Source organism: Rutilus rutilus (assembly GCF_951802725.1).
Source record: "Rutilus rutilus genome assembly, chromosome: 3".
Classification (NCBI taxonomy): domain Eukaryota; kingdom Metazoa; phylum Chordata; class Actinopteri; order Cypriniformes; family Leuciscidae; genus Rutilus; species Rutilus rutilus.
Genome location: NC_140211.1, coordinates 37,625,713 through 37,651,857, shown reverse-complemented (window position 1 = coordinate 37,651,857; position 26,145 = coordinate 37,625,713). Strand labels below are relative to the sequence as shown.

Here is a 26,145-nt window from a genome sequence, read left to right as displayed (position 1 = left end):
TAATTGTGTGGGACTGGGAACGGCCATTTGTGCTGAGTCACGTTACTCGAAGGCTGTTTATATCTGAGCATGAGCGTGCATTTGTGTGTATTATGTTGTAACATCAGTAGTTTGATCACTTCTTCACCACCCCTGTATATGTAATGACCATCACAGTGTGAACACCAGGCTAATCTCACATGGCCCTGGGCTCTTTCTTTCTCTTTCTTTCTCTCTCTGCTTCTGTTTGTTCAAACATTAGAGGATAATTACTTCTCTGGAATAATTGTTTTCTTAATCGCAGCTATCATAATTGTCTTCTGGACCTGGGCTGAGACTCACAAAGGGCCCGTTCTATCTAAACAGGGGAGTCAGTCTGTTGATGAAGGACGCCGCAATGACAACATGTGTGCGTATGTATGTGTGTATGTTTGAGGGTGACACGGCAGGGATGTTTTGAGTAATGTGTCCACAGCCCCCGGAAATGGAGTTTTGCTTTTCTTCCACATTGACATTGATTTATTCATGATAAACGCCTTATTTTGCTCCAGTCCACCGAAAGGTCCTCTGTTACACAGGAAATGAAGTAAATGAAGAAAAAAAAAAAGGTAAAGGAAATAAAACAGGTTAGAAAAACGTGTGGGGGTTTGTAACTATAGGGGACAGTACTGGACCCAGTTTAGTTGCACGAGTGCTGGAAATCTGTCAGTCACATGAAATCACAGCAATAGCAAAGCCCAACCCGATCTCACGGCAATTCGTATTTGAATTTTACGAGGTAGCTAATTCGTATGAATTCATACGACCTCACATAATTTTTGGTAAATTGTACATATTTTATGAGTTGCCCAGTTTGTATGAATTCATACGAATGACCTACCCCGACCCTGCCCCTAAATCTACCCATCACTGGGGTTTAGACAAATCGTACGAATTTGTACGAATTAGCCACCCTTTCCTCACTCGTACGAATTCGTACGAATTGGTCATGAGATTGCGTTGGCAAAACCACAATGGTCTAGGGATGTCCCGATACCACTTTTTCACTTCCGATACGATACCGATGCCGCAGCTTTGGCTATTTGCCGATACCGATATCAATCCGATATTTTTATTTTATTCTTGAACTAATACTACTAATAATAAAATATATGGAAGCACTTTGCTCAGTTAGCCACATAAAAACATCTCACTCAAATGGAGAACAAATACTTCTCCAGTATATAGTCCACAACAGCAGTTGATAATGAAAGACTGCCACCCTTTATTCAAAAGACCTTGAGATATGTTTGGTAATTGTACCTGAATGAATTTAAAATTAATTTGCTATATTTCAGATCAATATATTTGTTTCCTTAAAATTTTAATTAACTTTAACTTTATTCTCATCTGAATTATAAATAATTTATTTCTGTATAAAATAATACTACTTTTAAAAACACATTTGATTTTCTTTTTTAATCAATGTAGAATGTGTAACTTCAAAATAAACAGATTAGTGCTCTGTTTTAGGACAAGAAATGAAAACCAATGCAATATGATGAATGTCCAAAAGATGAGATCATTTTTGCTTTTAAACAGCTTGTGTTTGTGTGTGTGTGTGTGTGTGTGTGTGTGTGTGTGTGTGTGTGTGTGTGTGTGTGTGTGTGTGATTTTGGTTGGGTGACAGTTACAGTTTGACAAAAGTTTACAGTTTGACAAAAGCACAATGTTGTGTTTTACACAAATATAAGTAGGCTAAACACTTTTTGCAGTTTTAATGATGTCCTGTATGAAAATGACGGAGTATGTTTTTATGTTTCCACTGTTCGATCGCGCCCGTGCCTATCTCTCTCTCTGACACACACACACACACACACACACACACACACACACACAGACACACACAGACACACACACACACACACACACACACACACACACACACACACACACACACACACACACACACACACACACACACACACACACACACACACACACACACACACACACACATTCCAGCATTGCAATCTTGACATCGCAGCCTGTTCATTATGCTGCGTTCACACCAAACGCGAATAGAGCGTCAAATTCGCGTCTATCGCGTCTAGTTGGATGCTTGAACAGTTTGAATCCATTCGCGCGTCCAAAGCGAATAGGACGCGCCGTGCGCGTATAATGATAAAGTGAGCGTTTGAAGCGATATAGACGAGCGTTCAGAGCTAAGGCGGGGCTACAGATTAGGTGTCCCTAAAGAACCCGCATATGCGCGTATCTAACAGTAACGTTAGTTCCGTATTACATTAATTAATGTGCACGCAAGTTTTATTTATTTTTATACCGTGTATTCTCTGTGTAAATCCATGCACCGAACGTACGTTCAGTACGAATATGTACCATTCCACCCCAATGGGTATCGGATCATAGGTATCGGATTTTTTTTTTCTCCCCTCCGATATCCGATCTAGCGTTTTGGGCCAGTATCGGCACGATACCGATGCCGTGGATCGGATCGGGACATCTCTACAATGATCCAATCAATTCCTGGGGACACAATCAAGTCAATCAAGAAGAAAAACTATCGCAACTTCCGTTTCATGCCGACTTTGACAAAGCATTATTTTGAGAAAATGATTCTTAAAGGGATAGTAAATCTTTTATGCTAAGCCTCCTCTCGCTCACTATTTTCTCACCATTTCGGTTCTCTGTCTCATGTGTTTTTTACAGCAGCCAGGGCACAAAACATGTTTGTTTGTTTAGCAGCATGAGAATAAAAGAACAATACAAGCACACACAACAGAAGAGAAATATGTGCAGTAGAGATTTGAAACCCAAATGAGCTTATTTGGAAAGTCATCTTGTTAATGACATACATTTACTGCTCGTTAGAGCTCTCTAAAGAATGAAAAAAATAAACATTTACAGAAAATTAACATGAGTATATGAAATATTACATGATGAGAATAGTTTGATACATCTTAATCTGACTGTTTATGGATGATGACGTGTTAATATCGCGACTATTATATACTATTGAAACTAAACTGACTGTCATAAGTGCTGTTCAGACAAGATTAGATTAGTTTTATAAACAACATTTGAGTTGCAGTATTAACAGGATGCTTATGATTCAAACAGGATTGTGATCTCTTTAGATTTTACTAAGGTAGCATCATGAAAACCCATTAAAATAAACATAACTTTTTTTAGTTTAATGCTCACCAAGACTGCTTTAATTTGATACAGTAAAAACTGTAATATTATGAAATATCATTATAATTTTATATATTTTAAAATGTAATTTATTCCTTTGATGGCAAAGCTGAATTTTCAGCATTACTCCATTCCTCAGTCTCACATGATCCTTCAGAAATCATTCTAATATTAGGATTTGGTGCTCAAGAAACATTTCTTATAACAGTTGAAGACATTTGTGCTGCCTAATATTTACATTTGAGGATACATTCTTTGAAAGTTCTATAGAGCAGGATTTATTTGAAATAGAAATCTGACGATATTACCTGTACATATCCTATCTGCTCCTGTGGGCGTCATGTGCAGTCAGTGATCGACTCTTCTTATGAATTGAATTTTATTTTTATGAACATTTTATGAACACCAGCCACTGCAGCAAGACATGGTCATTTAAAGTATTCAACAAAGGTCAAAATAAATGAGCAGAAGTGTTGTAAAAATACAATATCCACAATTGCAGACATTTCTATCCAGACGGGAATTGATTTCTCAAAAGACACCGAAAAACTGTAGGTAATTTGCTTCGTAATTTTGAGGACAACATTGAGACAGGATTTAAACTACAAAGAACGTCTGTAACACAGATTTCCTCAAGCTATGAAGAGGCCTATAAATGTTGCTCTCTTCAGTTAAATCCTTGTTTCTTTTCAATATATATATATATATATTTCTTTCTCTTCAATAACACCGGCTATGCTGTGGTCGTCCATGATATCTCACTGTCTTTCTGCTCACATTTCCGCTCCCCAGGTTAAATATTTTCTCTGTACGGCACATTTTTCACAATCCCTAAAACGCTAAAAGATGTATCACTGTAATGCATTATTTGCCATCTTGACAGCTTCACTGTTTGCAGATGTATTTAATAGACTAGTGCTTATGATGTAGATAATGCGGCCTGCCAGGGAACAGCACTCGGTGCTTTGTTAGAGCAGTCATGTGTCAATCATAATCCAGCTGAGGTGTGAACACATACTCTGTTTTGTCATTTCTCTACTCAGACTGTGGAATTTTTTATTACGCTGCCAGATATTTGCTCAGGAAAGACGGCGCTCCCTCCACGGCAGGAAACCACATGGTCCGAGTTACGATATCCCATCCGCCCCCAGGTTGTTTACAGCCTGCGCTTTCGCTGACTCTAAGGCCTCTGTCACCCATGACTACCTTAGCCATGGCGATTACGCCTGTCACTTAGTGACATTAGTGGGTCAGTTGTCAGATTGACTGCTCGTAGTCGCAGTGAGTCCTGCACGCTTTTTGTAGCGCAGTGTCATTGGCCGATGATTGACGGATGCGGGGACACACAAGAAGGGTGAAGATAGTGTCCTTTGAGCTGAAGGAGATCGTCTGAAATTGTTTGTAACGTGATCACGTAAGGCAAAGCCAGACTGTCTGTGAGTTAGACGCGCGTGCTTGTTTGTTTGTGTGTGCGTTTCAAAGTTGAAATGGAGTTCAACTTTCCTACATTATCGTGTTAGGAAAGGCACCTGAAAGCATTTTTGTAAGTTTGACAGATACCTGAGACAGTAATCCATTTCTGCTGGCGATGATAATGGATTTGCCCCCGATGAGGTTAGATATTCGGCACCAGAAGAGGAAACTGCATATCCATTTCATTCTTTATTGGGGACGAGATTATAAAAAAAACAACCATGATATGGAGAAAAACACATTTTGAATTTAAAGGCAAAACTAAAAGCACACAATGCATCCAAAATCCTTATTTGGGTTGCGTCATGAATTGAAAGAAAATGTGCCGGTGTGAAATGTCTGTTGTGTTTATTTATCATTAAACTCTAAATGTAAACATGAGAGGAGCATGTTTTGGGATCTGGAGTGTGAAGCAGCACCCTGGAGGGATTGTTCCTTCTCATGAAGCGAGGGTCAGAGGTCGGTTAAGCCTTTGAAGCCGTCACATCATCCCTTCGGAATATGTTCTGGCTTAATCCGCCGCTTAAAGAGCAATTAAAAGTTTAGCTAGGATTTTAAGAAAAGAGCATAGAGAAATGTTTTGAGGTTCCCATCTGTCTGTGCTTTTTTTCCTTCATCTTTTCAGTTCTCGTCAGGAATGTTAATGCGAGTTCTGAAATGTTAATGAGGCACATGTAAAGGTAGAGTATAGCAGGGTTGTTTTAACTGGAAGGCCTATTGACAAAAACATGTTTTTCACTTATCCAACCCATCCTTTCTCCAAAATGAGGACAACAATAGGGATAATATGACTTTTGGGAACAACATAAAAAATGTTTTATAGAGTTTATAGGATACCACAATCATAAAACCAGGAATAAGATGTACCTGAGGAGGCTTAAAGATACTGAGGCAGCACTGAGCCTCAATTTTCGACTACAACAAGAGCAAGAATTTAATATTTAAACAGATGCTCGCTGCAACCGTGCTTTCATTGCGAATATATAAGGGAAAAATTCAAGGATCAAGAGAACTTCTGTTGAGCGGGCTCTTTGCTCCACATATAAATGCTGCCTTCTTGATTAAGAATGTATGAACGCTGATAAACAAGGGCGGCTAATTTCACTACAGTGACTAACATCCTCAGTGTTTTGTTTGGCAAAGGCACGAACATCTGGAACACTTGGCATGCAGAAAGGCGAAGTTGGCCTGAGAGGAAATGGACTGGAACGGCAAGAAGTGATGCATCACTATTCCGTTGCCGAGAGTGTGAGGTGGAGTGGATGACAAGGGAAAAATGGATAGATGAATGAATGAATGATCAGGCCAGGTGAGATATCCATGCCTCAGTGCCTTCGAAAAGGATTACATTCAAAGGCAGCCAACTGACGTACACCAAGATGTACTCCGAAGGTTTTATCTGAAGAACTTCAGACGGCAAGGAAAATGTAAAAAAATTCGTTGTTAAAGAATGCTCTTGAAGTGTTGATCAGTTGAGTTTGAGACTTGTCCATGAAGAGTGGTTTAACTGTTTAATGTTTGCAGTGACTCAGTTTGAGTATGTTCAGGGGTCCCTTAGAGTAAGACCGGTCGACTGAAACACTACAGTCTTGGGTAAGATATCAAAAGTACACTCAGTCGAGGGAAGTGGTCCGGTGGTAAGATCTGGCCTAGAAGTTTTCAGCGCCTGCAGTGAGGTGTGTTGATATATGCCTTGCCAGAGAGACCTCAGACCTGGCGAAACTCCAGCAGGTCTCTGGAGGTCTAGAGCCCATCTGGAGGTCCTCATAGGCAGGAAGGCTGAAGAGAAATGAAGCTTGACCAGGGCCAGTCATCCCTTAAGACAAAGCAGACACCTGAGCCTCCCAAAGCTCCAGGATAAACAAAACTCCCTGACCTCCTCACCAGGGGCTCTGTTAGTATTTTAAACACAGAGACACATTCCTTTCTTAATGTGTTGCGCTCGCTTTTAGACTTGAGAGGTTTAGTGCACAAGAGGATGTGCACAACTTTTTTTCTTTTTTTTTTATCTTATCAAGATTTTGAAATATCCAGAAAATTCAGAATGTCGGGTAAAAGAACAAGAACAATAGAACAATCTGCAACTGGAACAAGTCTGTTTTTTTTTTTTATGTAATGCAACGTCGTTTTAAATAATTTATAATTCAAAAATTAAAAGGTAGTAACCTACGATTGTTAGCTTAAGGTTATAAGTTAACAATATTAACAAATATGGTAATATTTCTACCTGTAAAAATAGTCTTTTCTTCATGTGGTAGCATCTAAATTAATCGATTTTATTAAATTAAAAATGTTTTACAGCCAAATCAAATACATTAGGTTACAACAACAAAACTAAGTTGTAGAAAAAGCTCCTTGAGGCAAAGAAAGCAAGTTGCCAGTTTTTACAGCTTAATTGCTTTTTAATAACTTTGACAGTTCACACATTTGACTGTTGCAAGTACATAACTGACTTTACTGGGAAAGTTTACATGGGTGTGGGAAATCAGGTGCATGGAAAATATGTTTCAACTGGTATATCTCTTGGGATCAGTAAGAAGATATCTTTAGCTCAGTCATGAGCATTAACTTTTTTCCCAAAGCTAATGTTCCAGTTTGTTTTTCTTATAACCCTTAAAACTTTTTTAGTATAATCAAAATAAAAACACTTGTTGGATAAATGTTGGATTTATATCAACATTTGTTCTGGTTCATCTGGTTGTATTATTTCGGAAGAAAGATGAAAGACGTTTGGTCTCGGTCACTAAGCATGCGCGCACATTAGCAAACCATGATTCGCCAAAAACTTTCACACTACAATTTATTCTAAATTTAAAAATGTAAAAACAACTGAAATAATGTAGGGACAACTGAAACCACACATACTCAAAAAGCACTTACTCTGTATGTTAGATTACATTACATTATATTATATATAAAATATATACGTGATAACGCGGCCACTCATTTAGAGTACTCCAAATTCACTAACATCAGAATGAGATTATGATCTAATTAATGTGTGTATGTGCGGCAGATATTTTTAGTTCTCCTGTGCTTACAAATACAAAATAATACACCACTCAATTTTTAGTGAATAAGAGCCATTGTTATTCCTAGTATCAAAACTCCAGAATGCTCATCTCTCACGTTTGGCTTGAATTTTGGTAACCACATTATGAGAATTTGAACCTGAATTTCATTCTAGAGCTGATTTATGAGTTATTTTGACTTATAGTAGCGTTGCCCTTGGGCTGTTTTGTACAGTGGCAGCTTGATCAGATAGCAGTCTGTTGTTCACCCTCAGGGTGCTTATGAAAATTTTAGGTTAATTACAGGTTCTATTACCAGGCCATCACATCTAGACACCAATGACTGAATAAAGTTTACCTACACTGACCACCCAGGTTGCATTTTCTTCCTGTCTGCCGTTCTATCTCATCAAGTGTTTTTTTTTTTTTCTTCCTTCATTTCATCTTCTCCTTTCCTATCTTGTCTGCTTGATTGCAGAAAGACACAGGCAGCTTTAGAATTTGTGTTTTTCGCTATAACCACGGCTTTCCATGGTTCATGGATATAGGTCACTTCACTACCCACATTCACCCAATAAATTCAAACACACACACTCTTTCTACTAAGATACTACGGAAAAGTTTGGAAGAGATGTATGAGCTTGTTTACAGAATAGAGTTACTTTTGAAATGAATGCAAATCCACTGGGTATTCTGCTGGGTTTATTAAAATAGTATTTCCACCTACGCTAATGAAAACCCCTTAAAATTACAGGTATTGTTGTTGCATTGTATTTAAATAGCACTTCATTTTCCTTCTCTGCACAGTCAATATTTAGCATGCATTGCCTCAGATTTCCCTCTTCATTTATGATATCCATTTATCACATTTATCATAATCAATTATCATACACAATGTGTGTGTGTGTGTGTGTGTGTGTGTGTGTGTGTGTGTGTGTGTGTACCTTATCAGGGGGTCTTACATACTTTCAACTTACATGCGATGACTAATGCCAGAAAAGGATGAGCAGACATTTACGTATATGTGTATGATTTAATTAAATTCGTCCTTCATAAAGCAGCTTCCACAGTAAGGAAGCCCAGCCAATAAATGTCCAATCAATAAACCAATGAATCTATCTTTGTATGGGCAACCACTTTCCCATCTCGCCATTCTTCTTGCATGACATTCATTGACTCTTATATTTGAAAATCACATTTGCACCAAGCATAATGCCACACACCACCAATTTATCTAAAGTTCAGTTAATTTGTATGTAATTTAAGCCTCAACACTTCGGCGTAGGACTTTGATTGCTGTCACACTTAGCTGCAGAGGCAGCCATTTCATTTTGGAGGTAGAGAGAGAGAGAGAATGGGGCTTTGATACATAAACATGATTTTGATCCGTTATTTCAGCGCAGTAGCGAGACCCCCTGTGGGCTTCTATTTAATTATGCAACAAATGTTTGACTATCCAAAGTGAAATTTTTAGCCCATGAATATTTATTTCAATTCATTTGTTGAATGTTGATTGTAATTACATGGGAAACATGATTTATTGCCAAGATTTCTACATTAGCCAGATAAATGAGGGAGATAAATAAATAAATTAATGCAGCAGAAGAACACCAAGTGCCAAGTGCGTGCAAACGGTTTCCTTAATGCTATAAGAATATTGTGGGAATTGGTATCTGTGTGGTGACAGCAAGTTTTTGTCAGCGGTGACTGGTCATCAGTGAATGACAAACAGTCATTTTGGAGATATTTTGTTCAAGGGCATGTTATAGAAAGATGAATGACACATGGATATGTGCATATGTAGGCTATGTTCATTATAAATGCATAGAAGGTGAACGACCATTTGTGTTTGTGTGTGTGTGTGTGAGCGAGCATGTGCACTCCTTTACATTTAAAGACAGGCCCTACTAACCTGACAGAATACAAATGCCAAGATTATGGCGACGTGTCAAATTAAAGGGACAATTTGGAGTAATGATGAGTGTTAGGCCACTCAGTCTGAAAGGCAGCGAGTTGGAAAGAAAAAGAGGAGTGAATGATGGTGCTCCGTCTTGTTTAATATTCCTGAAAGAAAATGTGCAGTGACAGGAAGTGGGGAAGCGGGGAGAAGGCCAGAGGCAAACACTTAGAGTCGCTGCTGCTTTGTTAGTGTCTATTTAATGCATCAACCGAACTTTTCGCTGCAGAGGTTAGAAAAAAAAGAAAAAAAAACGTTATTGGTTTTTTTTTGGCTGCTGTTTATATTTTTTTAGAGCAGGGGTCTTCATCCTTTTTCAGACTAAGGTATTCTTGGACAGAGCAAGGAGTTACATATTTTATAAAACTGAGGCCTGGTTTCACAGACAGGGCCATGATTGGGCCTTAGTTAAAAAAGGACATTTAAAGGGATAGTTCACCCAAGAATGAAAATCCTGTAATTAATTACTCACCTGGATATCTTTCCAAACCCTTAAGATTTCCGTTCATCTTCGGAACACATATTAAGGTATTTTTAAAGAAATCTGATACCTTTCTGTCCCTCCGTTGACAGCCATGCAACTGCCACTCTGATGCTTCAAAACATTCATAAAGAGATCGTAAAACCGTAATCCATGTAAATTGAACGGTTTAGTCCACATTTTCTGAATAGACTGGACCGCTTTATATGATGAACAGATTGAATTTAGGCTTTTATTTACACATAAACATTCATCAACTCACACATTAACTGTGGTAAACGGAAGCTCAAAGCATGTTTGCTTGACGTGCAAGAACCAATGAGGTGTTATGAAACACGTTCGCTGATCAATGTTTATTTGTGAATAAAAGCCTAAATTAAATCTGTTCATCATATAAAGCAATCAAGTCTCTGTTTCCTGTCTTTTCACTATTTCACTGGTTTTCTACCTGATGAATTGTTGAATTATGTTTCAACTAACAGCACACAAAGACTAAACAGCGGCGGCATTGATCAGCGTAGGATAACTTGAATAAGTAATAGGCTGAAGAGTGAGATAGAAAGAAAGAATGATGGGAGGGTGGAGAGATCACTTCTCCTCCATTGTATTCTCCTCTTTTTTTCCCTCTGCTTTCACTTACCCCGACAGGAAGAGTCAATGGTTTAATTACAAGGCTCCAATGCTAGTTAAATTATCAAAATTTAATTTCAAACTTTCAGCTCTCTCTCTCGTGCTCTCATTTTCTCTCGCTCTTCCCGCCACTCATTTAGCTCAGAGACCATATGTATCCCTTATCTCAGTGTATTTCATTGGGCTATGAAGGACAAAAAGTCCTCGTATTGTTTAACCCAGCTTTCCTCTAGTAGAGCAGTTAAATCAGGATAACAAATTCCTTTTCCTGATTAAAAAGTCCTAAAGGGTATCAGTATCCCTCTGTTATTCTTTGATAACAGCAGAAAACAAGTACAAAAATAGAGTGCTCATCACTTGATTTCATAAATATCTAGTTCACTTTAATGAAATGAACCATGAACCATTCCTATTTTAATTTGTCTCCCTACTCTCTTTTACGCTGCATCTCAGCACAAACCAAAAGAATTTGTCTCCCTTACTGGCCCGCCGTCAGTCATCTCCTTCGATCATGCTGTCTTTTGTGCCATTCCTCAATTGAGACAACCCAAGAGGAAGAGGAAATGAAAATCAAAGGTTCAGAGCGCAGAGCACAAATTCACACGAGCCTCTGTGTTCCAGTTTATTACTCCTATGTGCATCCTTTCACCTATTTGTTCTTTAGTTACTTTGAAAAATGTGTGTGTGTGTGGATCCATGCGCTTGTTTATTAGCCTGTAGCCATGTGTTCCATTCTATCTCCCATCGGGACCATACTTGCCCGTCTTGTCCTGTTTTTTGCTATAAAGTAAACCACACAAGGAGACTTTGATGTCCTTCAGACCTCCGCCGCTATATTTAAACCACATTGCCAAGTGTGGCATCTGTACTTACTCCTGTGGGCATTGAACTTACTATCCTAACATTTTTTTGTTTATGTGAGAATCCATTAAACAAGTGCTGTGCAGCTCATTAGTATTGTTTTGTTTATGTTTTAGCTTCCCTTGCTGAACACTGCTTTCAAGCTTCATATATTTACTACTTAGAGAGAAAGAGAGCAATTAATCCAGTTGATGTTTGTGTCGTTTTGTAGCATGTAGCGCAGTGCGCTAATCCAACTAGTGCCACAGCAAAAGTACTTTAACTGAGAATGATCCCCCCCCTCACAAAAAATAAATAAAATCTACCCATCACCCTCTCTTCTTCGACCTCTTCAGTCCAGTGACCCCCAGAAATCTCTTCTCTTGTAGCCGTTTCGCCGAGTGACCTTCTCGGTGGTGAGCCAGCCCCAGGACCCGCACCAGGGCTCGCTGCAGAGCTGCTACGACAGTGGCCTGGAGGAGTCGGAGACGCCCAGCAGCAAGAGCTCGTCCGGCCCCAGACTAGGTGCCCTCCCTCTACCCGAAGACGCCTATGAGAGGACTACGCCCGATGGCAGTGTCGGTGAGGCAGAGCATATGGAAAATGGTAGGGGCAAACACAAAAAAAAGATAAGTCAGAGTTAAGTTAAACAGCTAAATAAGAAGAGACATAGTCATCAGTTAACAAGATAGGGAAATTCCCACAAAAGGCCACACACTCAAACACCGCTGACACTACAGTTTTACAGATCCTGGGGTATACGGAGATATGAATAGAAAGGCGTTAGTCAAAATAGGCGTTGTCTTGCACACTAAGTGTGATTGTAGTGTTTATTGTGACTGGATCAAAATCTCATTAGCATTCTTGTAGATTTATATACATATATATATATATATGCCATTCGTTTTATTTATTTTGCTGGTTATTCCAGTGAGAGCTAAAGGTTGTTTAACGTAGTATAGTCTAAAAGTTAGCCTGACAACTCAGCAGGCAGCTGACTGTTTTTTCTTGTAGCATCGGATGAGGTCAAGGTTGTTCCATTGGAGACGTAGCTCATCGTATAAACATTAATTCACAAGAGGTTTGCTTGTGTACCAGATAATAGGATAAAAATGCATCATTTTCTTTGCTTTTACTGTGCTGTGGCGAGTTACAAAAACATTTGATTTCTAGAAACAGTTTTCGCTTGAGTAATTTTGGCCATTTTTCAGTAATCACTGTCAATTCGATATGCCGCTGTGCCTATCACGCTCTTTATATTGTCGGAGTTTAACAGGTGAAAGGGCTTGAACAGTAAGAGCATGTATCTTATTTCATTGCGGCTGAGTTACCTATCCTCTGTAGAAGCTCTCTGTGGTCAACAGTTACCTCCATTGTTGATGACCAGCCAACCAATGTTGGTCTCTATCAATGGAGCCACTGTTGGGGCGGTATTCGGTAGCAGTTGTCGAACATTAATGGCTGTCTTGTCTACATTTGATACTTTGTCAGCAACAGGTGTGTATTGTGTGCGCTCAGCGTGCCATTTTCTCTGGAATGTCTGTTCTGCTTGCTCATCGGAGTACATGTTAGTAGAGCAGGAGCGAGTGTTTCTCTTAGAGTTAAGTTATCAGGTCCATATTTTGCTTTGCGTATAGTGTTACCTCATTGAGACCAGTCATATGACACTAAAACATCATGGTTTGTAAAAAAGTCAAAGGTAAAAACACCTCACAAATGGAGGCTAGACTGGATAAATTGCTTTAAAAAAATAAATAGATTTTTAACTTTATCACTGGGAGAATATTGGCCTAAATGTAGATTAAAAGGGGAAGCTGTTTTAGCCCACTTGCTGCGTAGGATCTAAAGCCTTTTGCATTTAGACAACTCTGTGCCAAATTAGCCCCAATTAAAGTCTGGCTTTAATTCAGACTAAGCTAAAAGTAATTGGTCACTAGGAGATCAATGCAAGGCTGATTAGATCAAAACTGTGAATTTGGCCATCAGTCAGACCCTCTGTCAGAGAGGAAATTAAGGAAACGTATGCTGATGGGTATCGAAAAGCTGTTAATAGTGGTTCTTTCTCATTTGTGACATACATAGCTTATATTTTATTTGATCAAAAGATGTTGTCATTCCATTGTCAATAGTTCTAAGGTTAGGGAAGTTAACGTCGTGATTGCAAGCACACACATTGTCTTTGATGTTTTATTAGTAATTATTTAATGATCCATTCCTCTTCTCACCCAGCTCACTGTCGATCTCTCCCATTTTCATTCTCTCTTGCCACCTCATGTCTCTCCCGTTTCCCTCTCTTCCTGTTCCATTCTATCTTTCTTGTAAGATCTTTCAAGGGCAGATACAAACAAACAGATGAATCACTTTCTGATAAATAAAAGAGATGCCTCACCCTGTGCTCCCAATCTTTAAGAGAATCAGTGTGTGTGTGTGTGTGTGTGTGTGTGTGTGTGTGTGTGTGTGTGTGTGTGTGTGTGTGTGTGTTTGTGTGTGTGTAAGAGCTGGGGGGTTTAGAGAGGGAGAGATATGGGGAAAATAGAAAAGTCAGGAAACTATGTTCGGCTTAGAACTGAGCAGAAGTGAACATTAGTACAATAGCTTATGCATTCAATGCAGTTAGAAGTTGACGGTGGAAATTTTCAAAGCTGATGTGCTCTGCTGAGCTCATGCATTATCAAACATCACACTCGGAAACTAATATACACTCAAATACAGCCGGTCACACTTGCGACCCAGCAAAGTCGCAGTCAATGTCTCTTTCATGACAGAGATGTCCTAACGTTTGTGTGTGTGTGTGTGTGTGTGTGTTTGAGATCTATAATTGGCTTAGGCATGCTGTGGGTTAGTTCCGCTTTGACAGTCTTTTGGGTAGGTGTTAGGTTCGTTTAAGGCTTTTAATGCTCTCTCAGGGGACTTAGACAAGATCCAAACTCACTCTTGTGTGATCACACCTCTTGAGTGTGATTTGGAGATATTTACCTTTCAATTCCCTTACCAAAAAAACTAGTATGCTAAAAATACATACGTGGGTCATGTCATGTATTTACTTTTAGGAATTACTCTGTCTAATCTAAGGTGATAATGTGATTAAATAGTTTAGATTAATATACCTAGTTAATATTATTTCCCATCCCTAATCTTAATATGTATTTGCATATAGGCATTTTCCTACCATGTTCATGATCAAATTTATATTTAGTAAGGAAGTTGTCCTTTGACAGATGCTTTTATCCATCCCGGGATTTACATTTGCCTAAATTCATTAGAGTGATGGAAACCTGAATTACACACACAAACACATAATCTAATTAAATTAAATAATTATATAGATCTCCTTTAAGTTCATAGTCAAAACCATTCATTTTATATGCATCTTCTGGTTTATATGATATGCTCATATGTGTTCTGGGGAAGAAAAAACTTTTTAAAATTACATATTAAATTAATGTTAATGTTATCACCTAAAACATATTTTATTTTGCTTGCTTTAAATAAATAAAAAAGCCTTTTTTTTTAGCTTAGTTGAAGCACTGAGAGCTGTGCTTAAAATGAAGGTCTGTCTTGCTCCGTCTGTAGCACAACAAGATGGCAAATAATGCTACAGGTTTTTCCATGTTGAAAGGGTAACATTCTCAGTGTCCTTCTCATGGAAAGCACTTAATTAAGTCAGTTAAATGGCAGTCATTGCCCCTCACAGTGCTGCTTCCCTAATGCTGTATTACAGCTCTGATAACCTAGAGTCAATTAAAATATGGACGGGAGATCATACAGACGCACACACACACACACCCCTGCAGTTAACAGATGGGCATAGTGCCATCACTTGAAAGAAGGAATCAGTGATGGTCTGTAATTGTGGTCATTATGCTTGTGAAGGATGTGTGTGATTGGGATCCTGGTGAGGTTTTTGTTGTGAGTGTGTTTGTTTGTTTTGGGATTAAGGTCATGGCAGGATCTGGGCGTCCCCCTAATGAAGATGCCCTGCTGTGAAGATGGGTTTTCCAAAACACACGCTCTCTTTCTCTCTCTTTCTCTCCAGCTCTTTTTCAATCTCTCTCTCTCTCATGCGCAAACAAATGTCGAGGCAGCACAAGATACACAAATATATAGCGTATCGACAGTAAATAGCGATTAGATATTTCCTTCTTTAATGTGCACATGAATGTACCAGAGAGAGAGAGAGAGAGAGAGAGAGAGAGAGAGAGAGAGAGAGAGAGAGAGAGAGAGAGAGAGACTGATTGACTCTCAGGAAAAATCACGCACTTCGACTTGCTCGTTGTCAATCGATGATCTTCCAGTCAATACATTTGCTCTACTTCTCGCTACTTATCTCTTCCTTCTTGCTCTCTTCGCTCACCTGTGCTGAACCATGGGACTTCAATGGTTTGTCTGCTTTCCGACATCATCATTTAGGTGTTATTATCTTACTCTGTAGTTTCATTATGCCAGACAGACGAACAGATAGACAGACACTGTTGTATTTCCCTTTAAAACAGTGGAGCTCCATTCAAGCAATTTGCCAATGATAAAGATAGCCGTCCTCTAGGGGAACACTGTGCAAAAATCTCTGACCACCGTTTGAACCCTGGAGACGTCTGTCTCTGGAGTGTGCTTGTTAGGATTTAAGTGTTTCTGTAATCTTATCATGACTGCAGACAGATACTGGATGTACAATGTGTCTCAAAGCAAGACAAGTGATCAAGCTGAATATAATCAACAGCTTAGATCTTAGATCAGTAGAGCCCAATATTAGCACAACTGGAAAAAATGGGAGCTGAAATGATCATTTTCGACCTGTTTATGATTCTATACAAATGAGAGTATTCACTTGCTGTGTTCCAGATATAGATAAAGCAAATTGTATAGGATTAGTTTGATATACTTCTTAGTTCTGGAGTTTTTGTCTCAGGAAAAGTCTATCCAAATAGGACCCAATACATTGTGTTGTTGTTTTAGGCTTAATGTAAATGTCTAATGATAATGGATGTGTATGTATGTATGTATATATATATATATATATATATATATATAGGATAATGTCCTAAAATTACAAGTAATTTACATAGAAAAGGAGGGAAGATTGCTCCTTTTGTCATCAGAAAGAAGAAGCCCCAACTATTTGCAGAAACTTAATAGATACCGAACAAACTCGCTTTTTTGTTAATAATTTGTTAACTGTAGAATTTACTTGTACTTCAAACTTCGTTTGTCTTACCAACTTGGCCATTAGCAAACAAACAGATAGATAAATAAATAAATAAACAATGCGTACACACACTTCATTAGAGAAGCCGAATACAGTGGGCCAGATGGCAAAGCCAGTCGCTTTTAATTAAAGCTATTCATATTTCAAGAGCTCGGTAGAGCCTCAGTCCAATAAACCTCATTTTTTATTTCACCAGAACTCAAGCGAGGCCGATAATTGTTGGGAGAGAGAGAGATCACTACAGCAATAACAAGCATCACAGGCCACCTTTACTGGCATTTGCATTCATTAGAAAGTTTGTGTGTAACCTTTGCTAAATTGTTGTTTGGACTTTGCGGCTTTGGTTAGTTTGGGACACTGAGAGCGGGTGGGTGTGTTGTACAAATGTCAGGTCGGCATGCCTGAGACTCAAGGTCATTTGTTATAGTCACACAGCACTAAAAAGTGTTAAAAGAGCTCTTCTTTATCAGAAAATTGGAATCAGGTTTAGGATTATAGGCAGGTTGCTACACTTGTAAGGTAGACGTGTTTTGCGGTTCATCTTATTTGCTAAAATATGCACTTGTGTATTCTGTCTTACTGAAAAACAGTCACAGAACATTGCACAGGATTATTAACACCCAAAGCACAAATACTAAGTTGTGTTTCAAACATTCCTGTCTCAGATTCATTCCACAAACAGGAAATGTGCAGTTGGTTGCATTGTAGATACTCGTATTTGTGAGCATAAAAACAGGTCTGACCAGTTAGTTAAGTAATTCGAATTGTGTAACCATATCATATTTGACTTCACTCAGCAATTCATCTTCCAGTCACTTTTGGATTAGACTGTGAGGACGTTTAGCGCTAGGAGGTGAAAACGTGTGGATTTTCTTAATCAGTATGAAACAAAAACAAGCTCGCCCCGCTGGCGTGTGTAAACTTCAGGCTTTGGGAGTTCAGTGAAGTGGCAAGTATTGTTCAGGCAGAGTGCTATACTAAAATCTGCACTAAACAAGCAGTATTTCACTTGCATTTCCTGCCAAGTGTTTGTGCGTCACCTGGCTTTTGTGAGCAGGTGGACCCTTCCCGAACACAAAAACACTAAACAATTTAGAAGCTTTGCAATTATACAGGCATTCCTGATGTCTACAACTGAGCTGCCCTCTAAGGTAAAAGAAAAAAAAAAAGAAAAAAATTATAATTCTGGCTGGCTTTGGCTTCTGAATTGTGGCTGCTTTGTTCCAACGGCCAAATCACCCACAATGCTGCACCTCAGGAATGTGTCTCTCATTATCTCAAATACTTCTAATTTATAGTTCAAAGGGTGAGAGGTAGTTTAACAACAGAGTTAAGAGGGTGTTTAACTAAATTATGAGGGAATAAATGTTCAAGCACGTAATGTTTTTGTCACCAACGTGTCTGCTAATTTAGTTTGCTAAATACTATTATTTAGATTTTGCTCTTTGGATAAGCCAATTAGTTTTATGTTTCAGTAAAGATATTCATCAGTGGACTGAGACGTATTAGTTATGTTATGCGTTATATTTGCATGCTTTTCGGTATATTTGATTGACAGTGCTAACCTTTGGCATTTGCAGCAGTTAGTTTCTTACCTTTTGATGTCCTGTTGTCGCAGCCAATCGCTCCAAGAATTCCCAAAGTACTCTGACTGGAAAAAACCCAGGGGAATTATGAGTCAGACTTTTGCTGAGTTTGTTGAAAGACTCCCAAGCTCCAAGGCTTGACAAGCCTTGGAATACATATTCAGTATTCCAAGCCTTGTTAAAAAGAATCGCACAATAGCCTCAAAACATAGAAGCTTTAGTGTTTTATCTGTACTGCAGCCAAAATGTAGAGAACCATATATCCCCGATATAAAATTATGCAACTCTTTCATGGAAAAAAAGTACTTTTAACCTATACAGAGCTGTGTGGAGAATAGTTTGAATATTTGTTTGAATTAAAATGTGAAGTATTTTACTGAAAAAAAAAAAAAGCATGAGGGTATGGCTTACTCTCTGTGGTCAAATGCATTTTCTTTACTGCTATTTTTAAATTCTCAGAACATTAGGATAATTGTTGAAGGCTGTTTCTTTGAGTGCTCTTATTAAAATCCAAGGCAGGCATTAGCGGAGATGGCCACAAGACCTTTCAAATAAATGAGACGCTCACCATCACTTTGTGGCAAGACTTTGAAGTACCTGCAATCACATCAGGTATCGGATCAGCTTAATTACCGAGCTGGAAATTAAGCATGATAATGCGAGAATGGAGGAAGAGAGAGAGAGAGAGAGAGAAGAGATTGTAGGGGGTGGGTGAAAAGTCACAGAATCTGTATCTTAACGCTGAATATCATTAACAATCTAATTGCCTGCTAGCCATGTCACATGACTGCTGTTTACACCAATCAGACAACACCACCCATCTATGCTTAGCTAAATATGATGGATCGCTTTATGGTGAAGAGAGATTAACCGCAACCGTGAAGTTACTTTCACTCTCAGCTTCTGTAGCCCCCTAATATTTCTTTCTCTCGCTGCTAAATGTGATCCATTCTGAAAGGTTTTCCAGCGGTCCCTTTGGTATTGGCCTAGTATAAATCTGCCCCTGTTTTGAGATGTATGAGTAGCCTACCACACTACAGCGAGAGCTCAAGGCGCAAGAGGAGGAAGATGCATCCCTGCAGCACAAGCAGTAAAGCCACTGAGGCCTGTGGCAGTCTTTTCTTCTCTTCTTCCTTCCTTTCACTTGTCCTCCTCCGCTTTTTGTCCTATTAAACAAGAAACAGGCTAGTGTTTTGCCCACCGAGAGAATGAATGTAGGTGAGGCAGAATGAGCGTGACATGCACGTGTCAATTGGTGGCATTTGGGAGGTTCACCTCAAAGCTCTTGCTGTGCCTCTGTCCTGCACCTTCTCAGCGTGAACCGTGACCTTTCGCGAACAGAAAAGCTCTCAAACTATCACATTTAACGGAATAAATCCCTTTCTTTCTAAAAATAAACAACATAAAATCGTGCAGCAAACAGACAAAAAGAAACAATTCTGTCATAACTGTTCAAGTCATGCATTATGGCAGCATTTCCTTTTCATCAGCATCTAAATGTTTTCCAAGCAAGTGCCTTGATGTCTAGAAATTGCATGTCAATTGAAAAACAGTGCAAGGTCAGGGAAAGAAAAGAATTGTGGCGGCAGCTAGACAAATACAATAAACACCTGACAGTTCAGGGAATTATTTTTGGCATTGCTTTTCATTGGGTGCCTGTTGTGAGGTGAATATGCATTGGCACATAATTATTGAAATGTCATGTAAAATATGCCTGGGGCTTGACAAATCTCATTCAAGTCTCTCCAACAACTGCGCGTTCTCCACTGCGTTTCGACGGTTTAGTCTTTTTCAGGCTGCAAAGTAGACGCACGGCCACTAGAAATGCAGAAAATGCACACAAGTGTTCACCCAGACCTCACAGAGAGCCAGGTGATGGCAGTGTTATGTCAAAACAGTAGATAAAACTTTTCTACTCATGCACATTTAACCTCCCACATTCCACAACACACAAAGGGGCCGATTCAGCAAACAAAAGAACAAAAATGTTCAGAGGTACAAAGAGCGCAGACTTTGAAAGAGGGATGAGTGAGCCCTAAAGGGAGAAAAGATTGTTTTTCATTATGTAAAGAGAAGCCGGCATAAAATATTCCAAGACGCAGACAATTACCTCAAGATCACATGACTCTGACAGAAAAGACAGAAGAAATGGATTTCTAGCCCTTGCCGGAAAAAAGGATTAGCAACTTGAACAAAAAACAAGGGAGACGCACCTGGTTTTAGGGGCCTAGAATGTGAACAAAAGGTGTGTGTATGCGTTTCAAGGCTTTTGTGTGGTTACTCTAAGGAAATAATGACTAGCCATGGGCAATACGAGGCTGGGCCGTGGAGGGAGTTTACCAGCACCCGTGGCTCTCTGAGTTTAGCAACGGACTTCTTTATATTCTCCCCATCAATCTATATCCTTTCGTTCTCAGAGCACTATCAGATTGTTTTCCTTCCTTGTATCCTGTTGTTCTCCTTCTCATGTCACTATCAGTCTTTCCTTCGCTCTCGCTGTTATACTTGAAAATTAAACATGGACGATTCTTTCTTTCTTTCTTTCTTTCTTTCTTTCTTTCTTTCTTTCTTTCTTTCATTCTTTCTTTCTTTCTTTCTTTCTTTCTTTCTTTCTTTCTTTCTTTCTTTCTTTCTTTCTTTCTTTCTTTCTTTCTTTCTTTCTTTCTTTCTTTCTTATTCCTCCTTTGGCGGAATATTTGCAGTAGTGAAGGGGGCTGGTGGTGGTTGGATTGACATAATGATAAAAACCACCCACACTGATTTAGAGCCACAGTGCTCGGATGATCTGACAAAACCGGAGAGAGGTTTTAATCCGTAAGATGGGCTCCTCAAATCCACTCACAATACCCCCAAACAATACACCCACCCCTGAGGATGCACACACACAAACACAAGCAGAAACCAAGCGACAAATTGGAATTGAATTCTGCATAAGGCCAAGGCTCAGCAAGTAGGCCATGGCAAGAATATTTGTGTCCGATTTATCCACGGAAAAACTAGAATGAAATGACTCCCCCTCCCCACAAAACCCCCCATTCTCTGTGCACAGCCTAGGCCTAATCTTCAGGGCTTTTTGATGGTCCGAGAGAAAGGAATGATGATAAACAGATATAAGCACTAAAGTCGGGCTCCCTCTATTGTTTTGTTTAAGCTTTGTTCTCTTTTGCTTCCTCTTTTCTAGTGTGTTTGTAATCACAGAGGTGGCTTAATATGCAGCGGCCACTGTTATGAAGGAAGCTCTGTTTTGTAAAGGCCTTGGGTGAGGATGTTTTGCTAACAGGTGCAATGCTAGCAGCCTCATTTGTCTTGAACACACAGGGGTGATTTATTTGATAGCACAGGTTCCCTTCGGAGGAAACCGCAAGCTCGGCTGTTACTGAACAATATGGCTGACAGTGCTGTCTGTATATATTTAATATTGTGGTAGTCTGCTTTGCTAGGCATCCTATTAGTGTTGAGGGTAATGTGTTACTCTAATCACATTATTTTTCTGTAACAAAACAAGACTATGATACACTTTATTTTAAAGCGTCCGTGTTACAGTGTAATTATACATTTAGTACTAAGTAATTAGTAATAACTGTTAACTAACTTGAACTAACAATGATACATATTTTACAGCATTTATTAATAGGGGTGTAACGATTCGTTTTAACAACGATTCGATTCGTATCGCGATTCGTGGTTGTCGATACGATTCAAGGACGATATTGGTTCATTTAGAACGATACGATCCGAAACGATTCAGTGACTTTTTAGCCAAAAATTCTTGTAAGGGAATCAGGTATCAATTAATTATGGATATAAACAAACAAGTAAACAACAATTAATGTCAAATGCATTCACATTTTATTTGAATAAAGTAGGACTGAACGATTATGACAAAAACTATAATTGTCGATTATTCCCTTGAAATTGTAATTGCGATTATTAATTACGATTATCACAACATTGAATGATCTTTTGAATAGTTTGGCCATGGGACCCACATTTCCCCATGGTCATCAAGCCGCGACCCACCTTTTTAGGAATTATATAGGCCTATTATAATACATTTGTTTACACAAAAATTGTTGACACACAAGTTCTGTCCACCTTTACTTAACATACAAAAAAAAATTGTACGAATATGACAAATACTGATAAACAGTAGGCACTTCGAGGTTAAGCTATTAAATAGCAGTCCCAAACTAGTTTTTGTTAATACAATCTTGGTATGAGCCACCACAGTCATATAAAAATATACAAAATAACCAGTAAGTGGCATTTTGTTATGGAAACAAACAACAATTAGGCTACCATGGTGATACACAATACTTAGAAGAACTGGTAAAGAAACATGGAAACTGCTCCTGATAAATAGCAACACACATGACGTACCAATAACGTAATTTATTGGTATTTTACTTTTATGTCTTAACTTACTAATTTACGACGTTGCATTCTCGTATGTCTTTTGCACTTTAGTGAAGTGATACAGCGCGCTCCGCCGCATTTGCACGTGCAATTGAAGAGTGCGCGCTACTGCAGTATAGCGGCTGAGAGGACAGGAAAGTCCGTTTTTCTGAGGTGACTGAGAGACTTTGCGCTGCTTGTTGTCTTTGCGCTGCTGCTGGCGCGTCACGCATGGCGACGACGTCACAGATAGGCAGACTGAATCGAGTAACGTTTAACGCCTTTATCATTAAAAGTGCTAAGAAAAAACATCCATATAAAGTCTGACGTGCTTAAATCCAATGCGTTATTTCCTAGTATCGATACAATCGATTCATTACCTTTTAAACCGATGTTAGATCGATATATGTCGTCCGGAAGACCAACTTGCCGAGCACAGATCGATGTAGTTGGATCGTAGGAATATAAATCGATACATCGATGTAGTTGATGAATCATTACACCCCTATTTATTAACCTTTGTTATGTTAGTTAACAGATGTGTTCATGTTAGTTCAAAGTGCTTTCAATCTTAAAAATGTATTTGTAAATGGTGAGATATGTTAACTAATGTACAGTCACCTAAAGGATTATTAGGAACACCTGTTCAATTTCTCATTAATGCAATTATCTAATCAACCAATCACATGGCACTTGCTTCAATGCATTTAGGGGTGTGGTCCTGGTCAAGACAATCTCCTGAACTCCAAACTAAATGTCAGAATGGGAAAGAAAGGTGATTTAAGCAATTTTGAGCGTGGCATGGTTGTTGGTGCCAGACGGGCCGGTCTGAGTATTTCACAATCTGCTCAGTTACTGGGATTTTCACGCACAACCATTTCTAGGGTTTACAAAGAATGGTGTGTAAAGGGAAAAACATCCAGTATGCGGCAGTCAGAGGAGAATGGGCCGACTGATTCAAGCTGATAGAAGAGCAACTTTGACTGAAATAACCACTCGTTACAACCGAGGTATGCAGCAAAGCATTTGTGAAGCCACAACACGCACAACCTTTAGGCGGATGGGCTACAACAGCAGAAGACCCCACCGGGTACCACTCATCTCCACTACAAATAGGAAAAAGAGGCTACAATTTGCACGAGCTCACCAAAATTGGACAGTTGAAGACTGGAAAAATGTTGCCTGGTCTGATGAGTCTCGATTTCTGTTGAGACATTTAGATGGTAGAGTCAGAATTTGGCGTAAACAGAATGAGAACATGGATCCATCATGCCTTGTTACCACTGTGCAGGCTGGTGGTGGTGGTGTAATGGTGTGATGGATGTTTTCTTGGCACACTTTAGGCCCCTTAGTGCCAATTGGGCATCGTTTAAATGCCACGGCCTACCTGAGCATTGTTTCTGACCATGTCCATCCCTTTATGACCACCATGTACCCATCATCTGATGGCTACTTCCAGCAGGATAATGCACCATGTCACAAAGCTCGAATCATTTCAAATTGGTTTCTTGAACATGACAATGAGTTCACTGTACTAAAATGGCCCCCACAGTCACCAGATCTCAACCCAATAGAGCATCTTTGGGATGTGGTGGAACGGGAGCTTCGTGCCCTGGATGTGCATCCCACAAAACTCCATCAACTGCAAGATGCTATCCTATCAGTATGGGCCAACATTTCTAAAGAATGCTTTCAGCACCTTGTTGAATCAATGCCACGTAGAATTAAGTCAGTTCTGAAGGCGAAAGGGGGTCAAACACAGTATTAGTATGGTGTTCCTAATAATCCTTTAGGTGAGTGTAGTTAACCAGTGTTAATAAATAAAACCTTATTGTAAACCATATTGTGTTACCATTTTTATGTCAAAACAAAGTTGCCAATGTCTAAAATATATATCATACAATACATGTTGGATAAAACCATGTTTTAGCTAACAAATTGTCATGAATTATCAAATTAAGCATTTGCCCAAAATGGAAAATGTGTGTCAAATGAAGCTTTGCCTCCAAATGCAGGAAATTATATTACAGGTACTAACATTATACAATTGCAAAATGTAAAAAAAAAAAAAGTTTTATGTTGAAGCCAATAGCCTTGTGGGCAGCACAACATATAGCGCAACTGCACATCCGGCGACCCGAGTTTAATTCCTGTTCCTGTTTGATTCCATCTTCCTGATTTATACATGTCTAGTAAAGCTATAAAATGGCTGAAATATATATATATATATATAGTTTTACTACATTTGTATATTCTGAATATTAAAACTTGTTGATAAAAATGTGAATAATGCACAGTAGAAAGAGTCTTTGGAGAAGGATTGTGGTTTTATTTCTTTTATTTTTAAATTGAGAAGTCATATTTCCATGACTCTTTCTAACCGACACACTAGTTTCAGTTGAATGTACACGTGTTTGCTCAAACTGTGCTGAAATTGACAAAGCTGAATGTAATAGAGAAATGAGAGACACAAATCAAATTTAAGGACGGCAAAATTGCTTGACATTTATCTGAGATCAATAAAGGGGTGTTTTTAAAGTTTCAGTCATGTCACAGGAAAAGAAACTACATGACTAAACCCAGCCTTGTCTTGACGAGGACTTGAGTGTCCTAATGGTTTTCAAATGTTCACGGTCATCACCATTACTTTTTTTCAACAAAGACGTGACTTGGGTAAATATTTTCCTCTAATTATGGGTAGACGTCAGACTAGCTGAAGCAGGCTAAAAGCCTTCCACTGGAGACATTAATCAATGCTAAAACAACATAGACACCACTTTCACTCGTCTGTCTATATGACAGGTCTCAAACTGCAGGTTGACTTCTGCTGACTTCAGACAGTGCCATGGCAATGCAGCCAGGTGAACTATACGACTCTAATTCAAAGAGTGAATGAAATAATTGATGGTCAGAGTTTTGCTTTCGGGGTGAGGCTGAGGAGTAATTGGCCACTTTTTAAAGGAGTCGAAGAAAGAAAAACTGAAATAAATGATGGGAGAATCTAAACACTGTGTTTGTGCAAGGCAAGACATGCCAGCGAAGCATTCGTCAATTTAATTCCTTCGCCCCACCTCACCTTCCAAATCACCTCTAAATCTGCCTCTTTTTTTAATGTTTTATTACAACAAAGAATGAAAAATGGTACCATTTTAATACCCACCCATTTTTAATATTAATCAAATTGGTCACCAGATTATCCGCCAAGACCAGATGATTTTTGGCTTGGAAATTGCATTTTCCTTATGGTCTACATTTGTGCTTTTTCTTCCTCTTCCATCTCCCATTCCATCCCTCTTTCTTGTTAATTTCATTTTGTTTTATGTGCATCTGTTAAGCTTGGATTACTTCTGCTTATCCAACACTAGCTGTTAAATCTTCCTTCTTGTTTCTATGTA

The 26,145-nt window shown here is 38.9% G+C and overlaps 1 protein-coding gene across 1 annotated transcript in view; it reads left to right on the top strand.

Moving 5' to 3' along the window:
* The window catches only part of pcdh7b (protocadherin 7b), a 132,575-nt gene that overhangs the window by 56,410 nt on the left and 50,020 nt on the right, over positions 1-26,145 (top strand). The window contains 2 exon segments of the mRNA XM_084405163.1: positions 11,956-12,102; positions 12,104-12,172. Coding sequence (XP_084261289.1) covers positions 11,956-12,102; positions 12,104-12,172 — 216 coding nt within the window.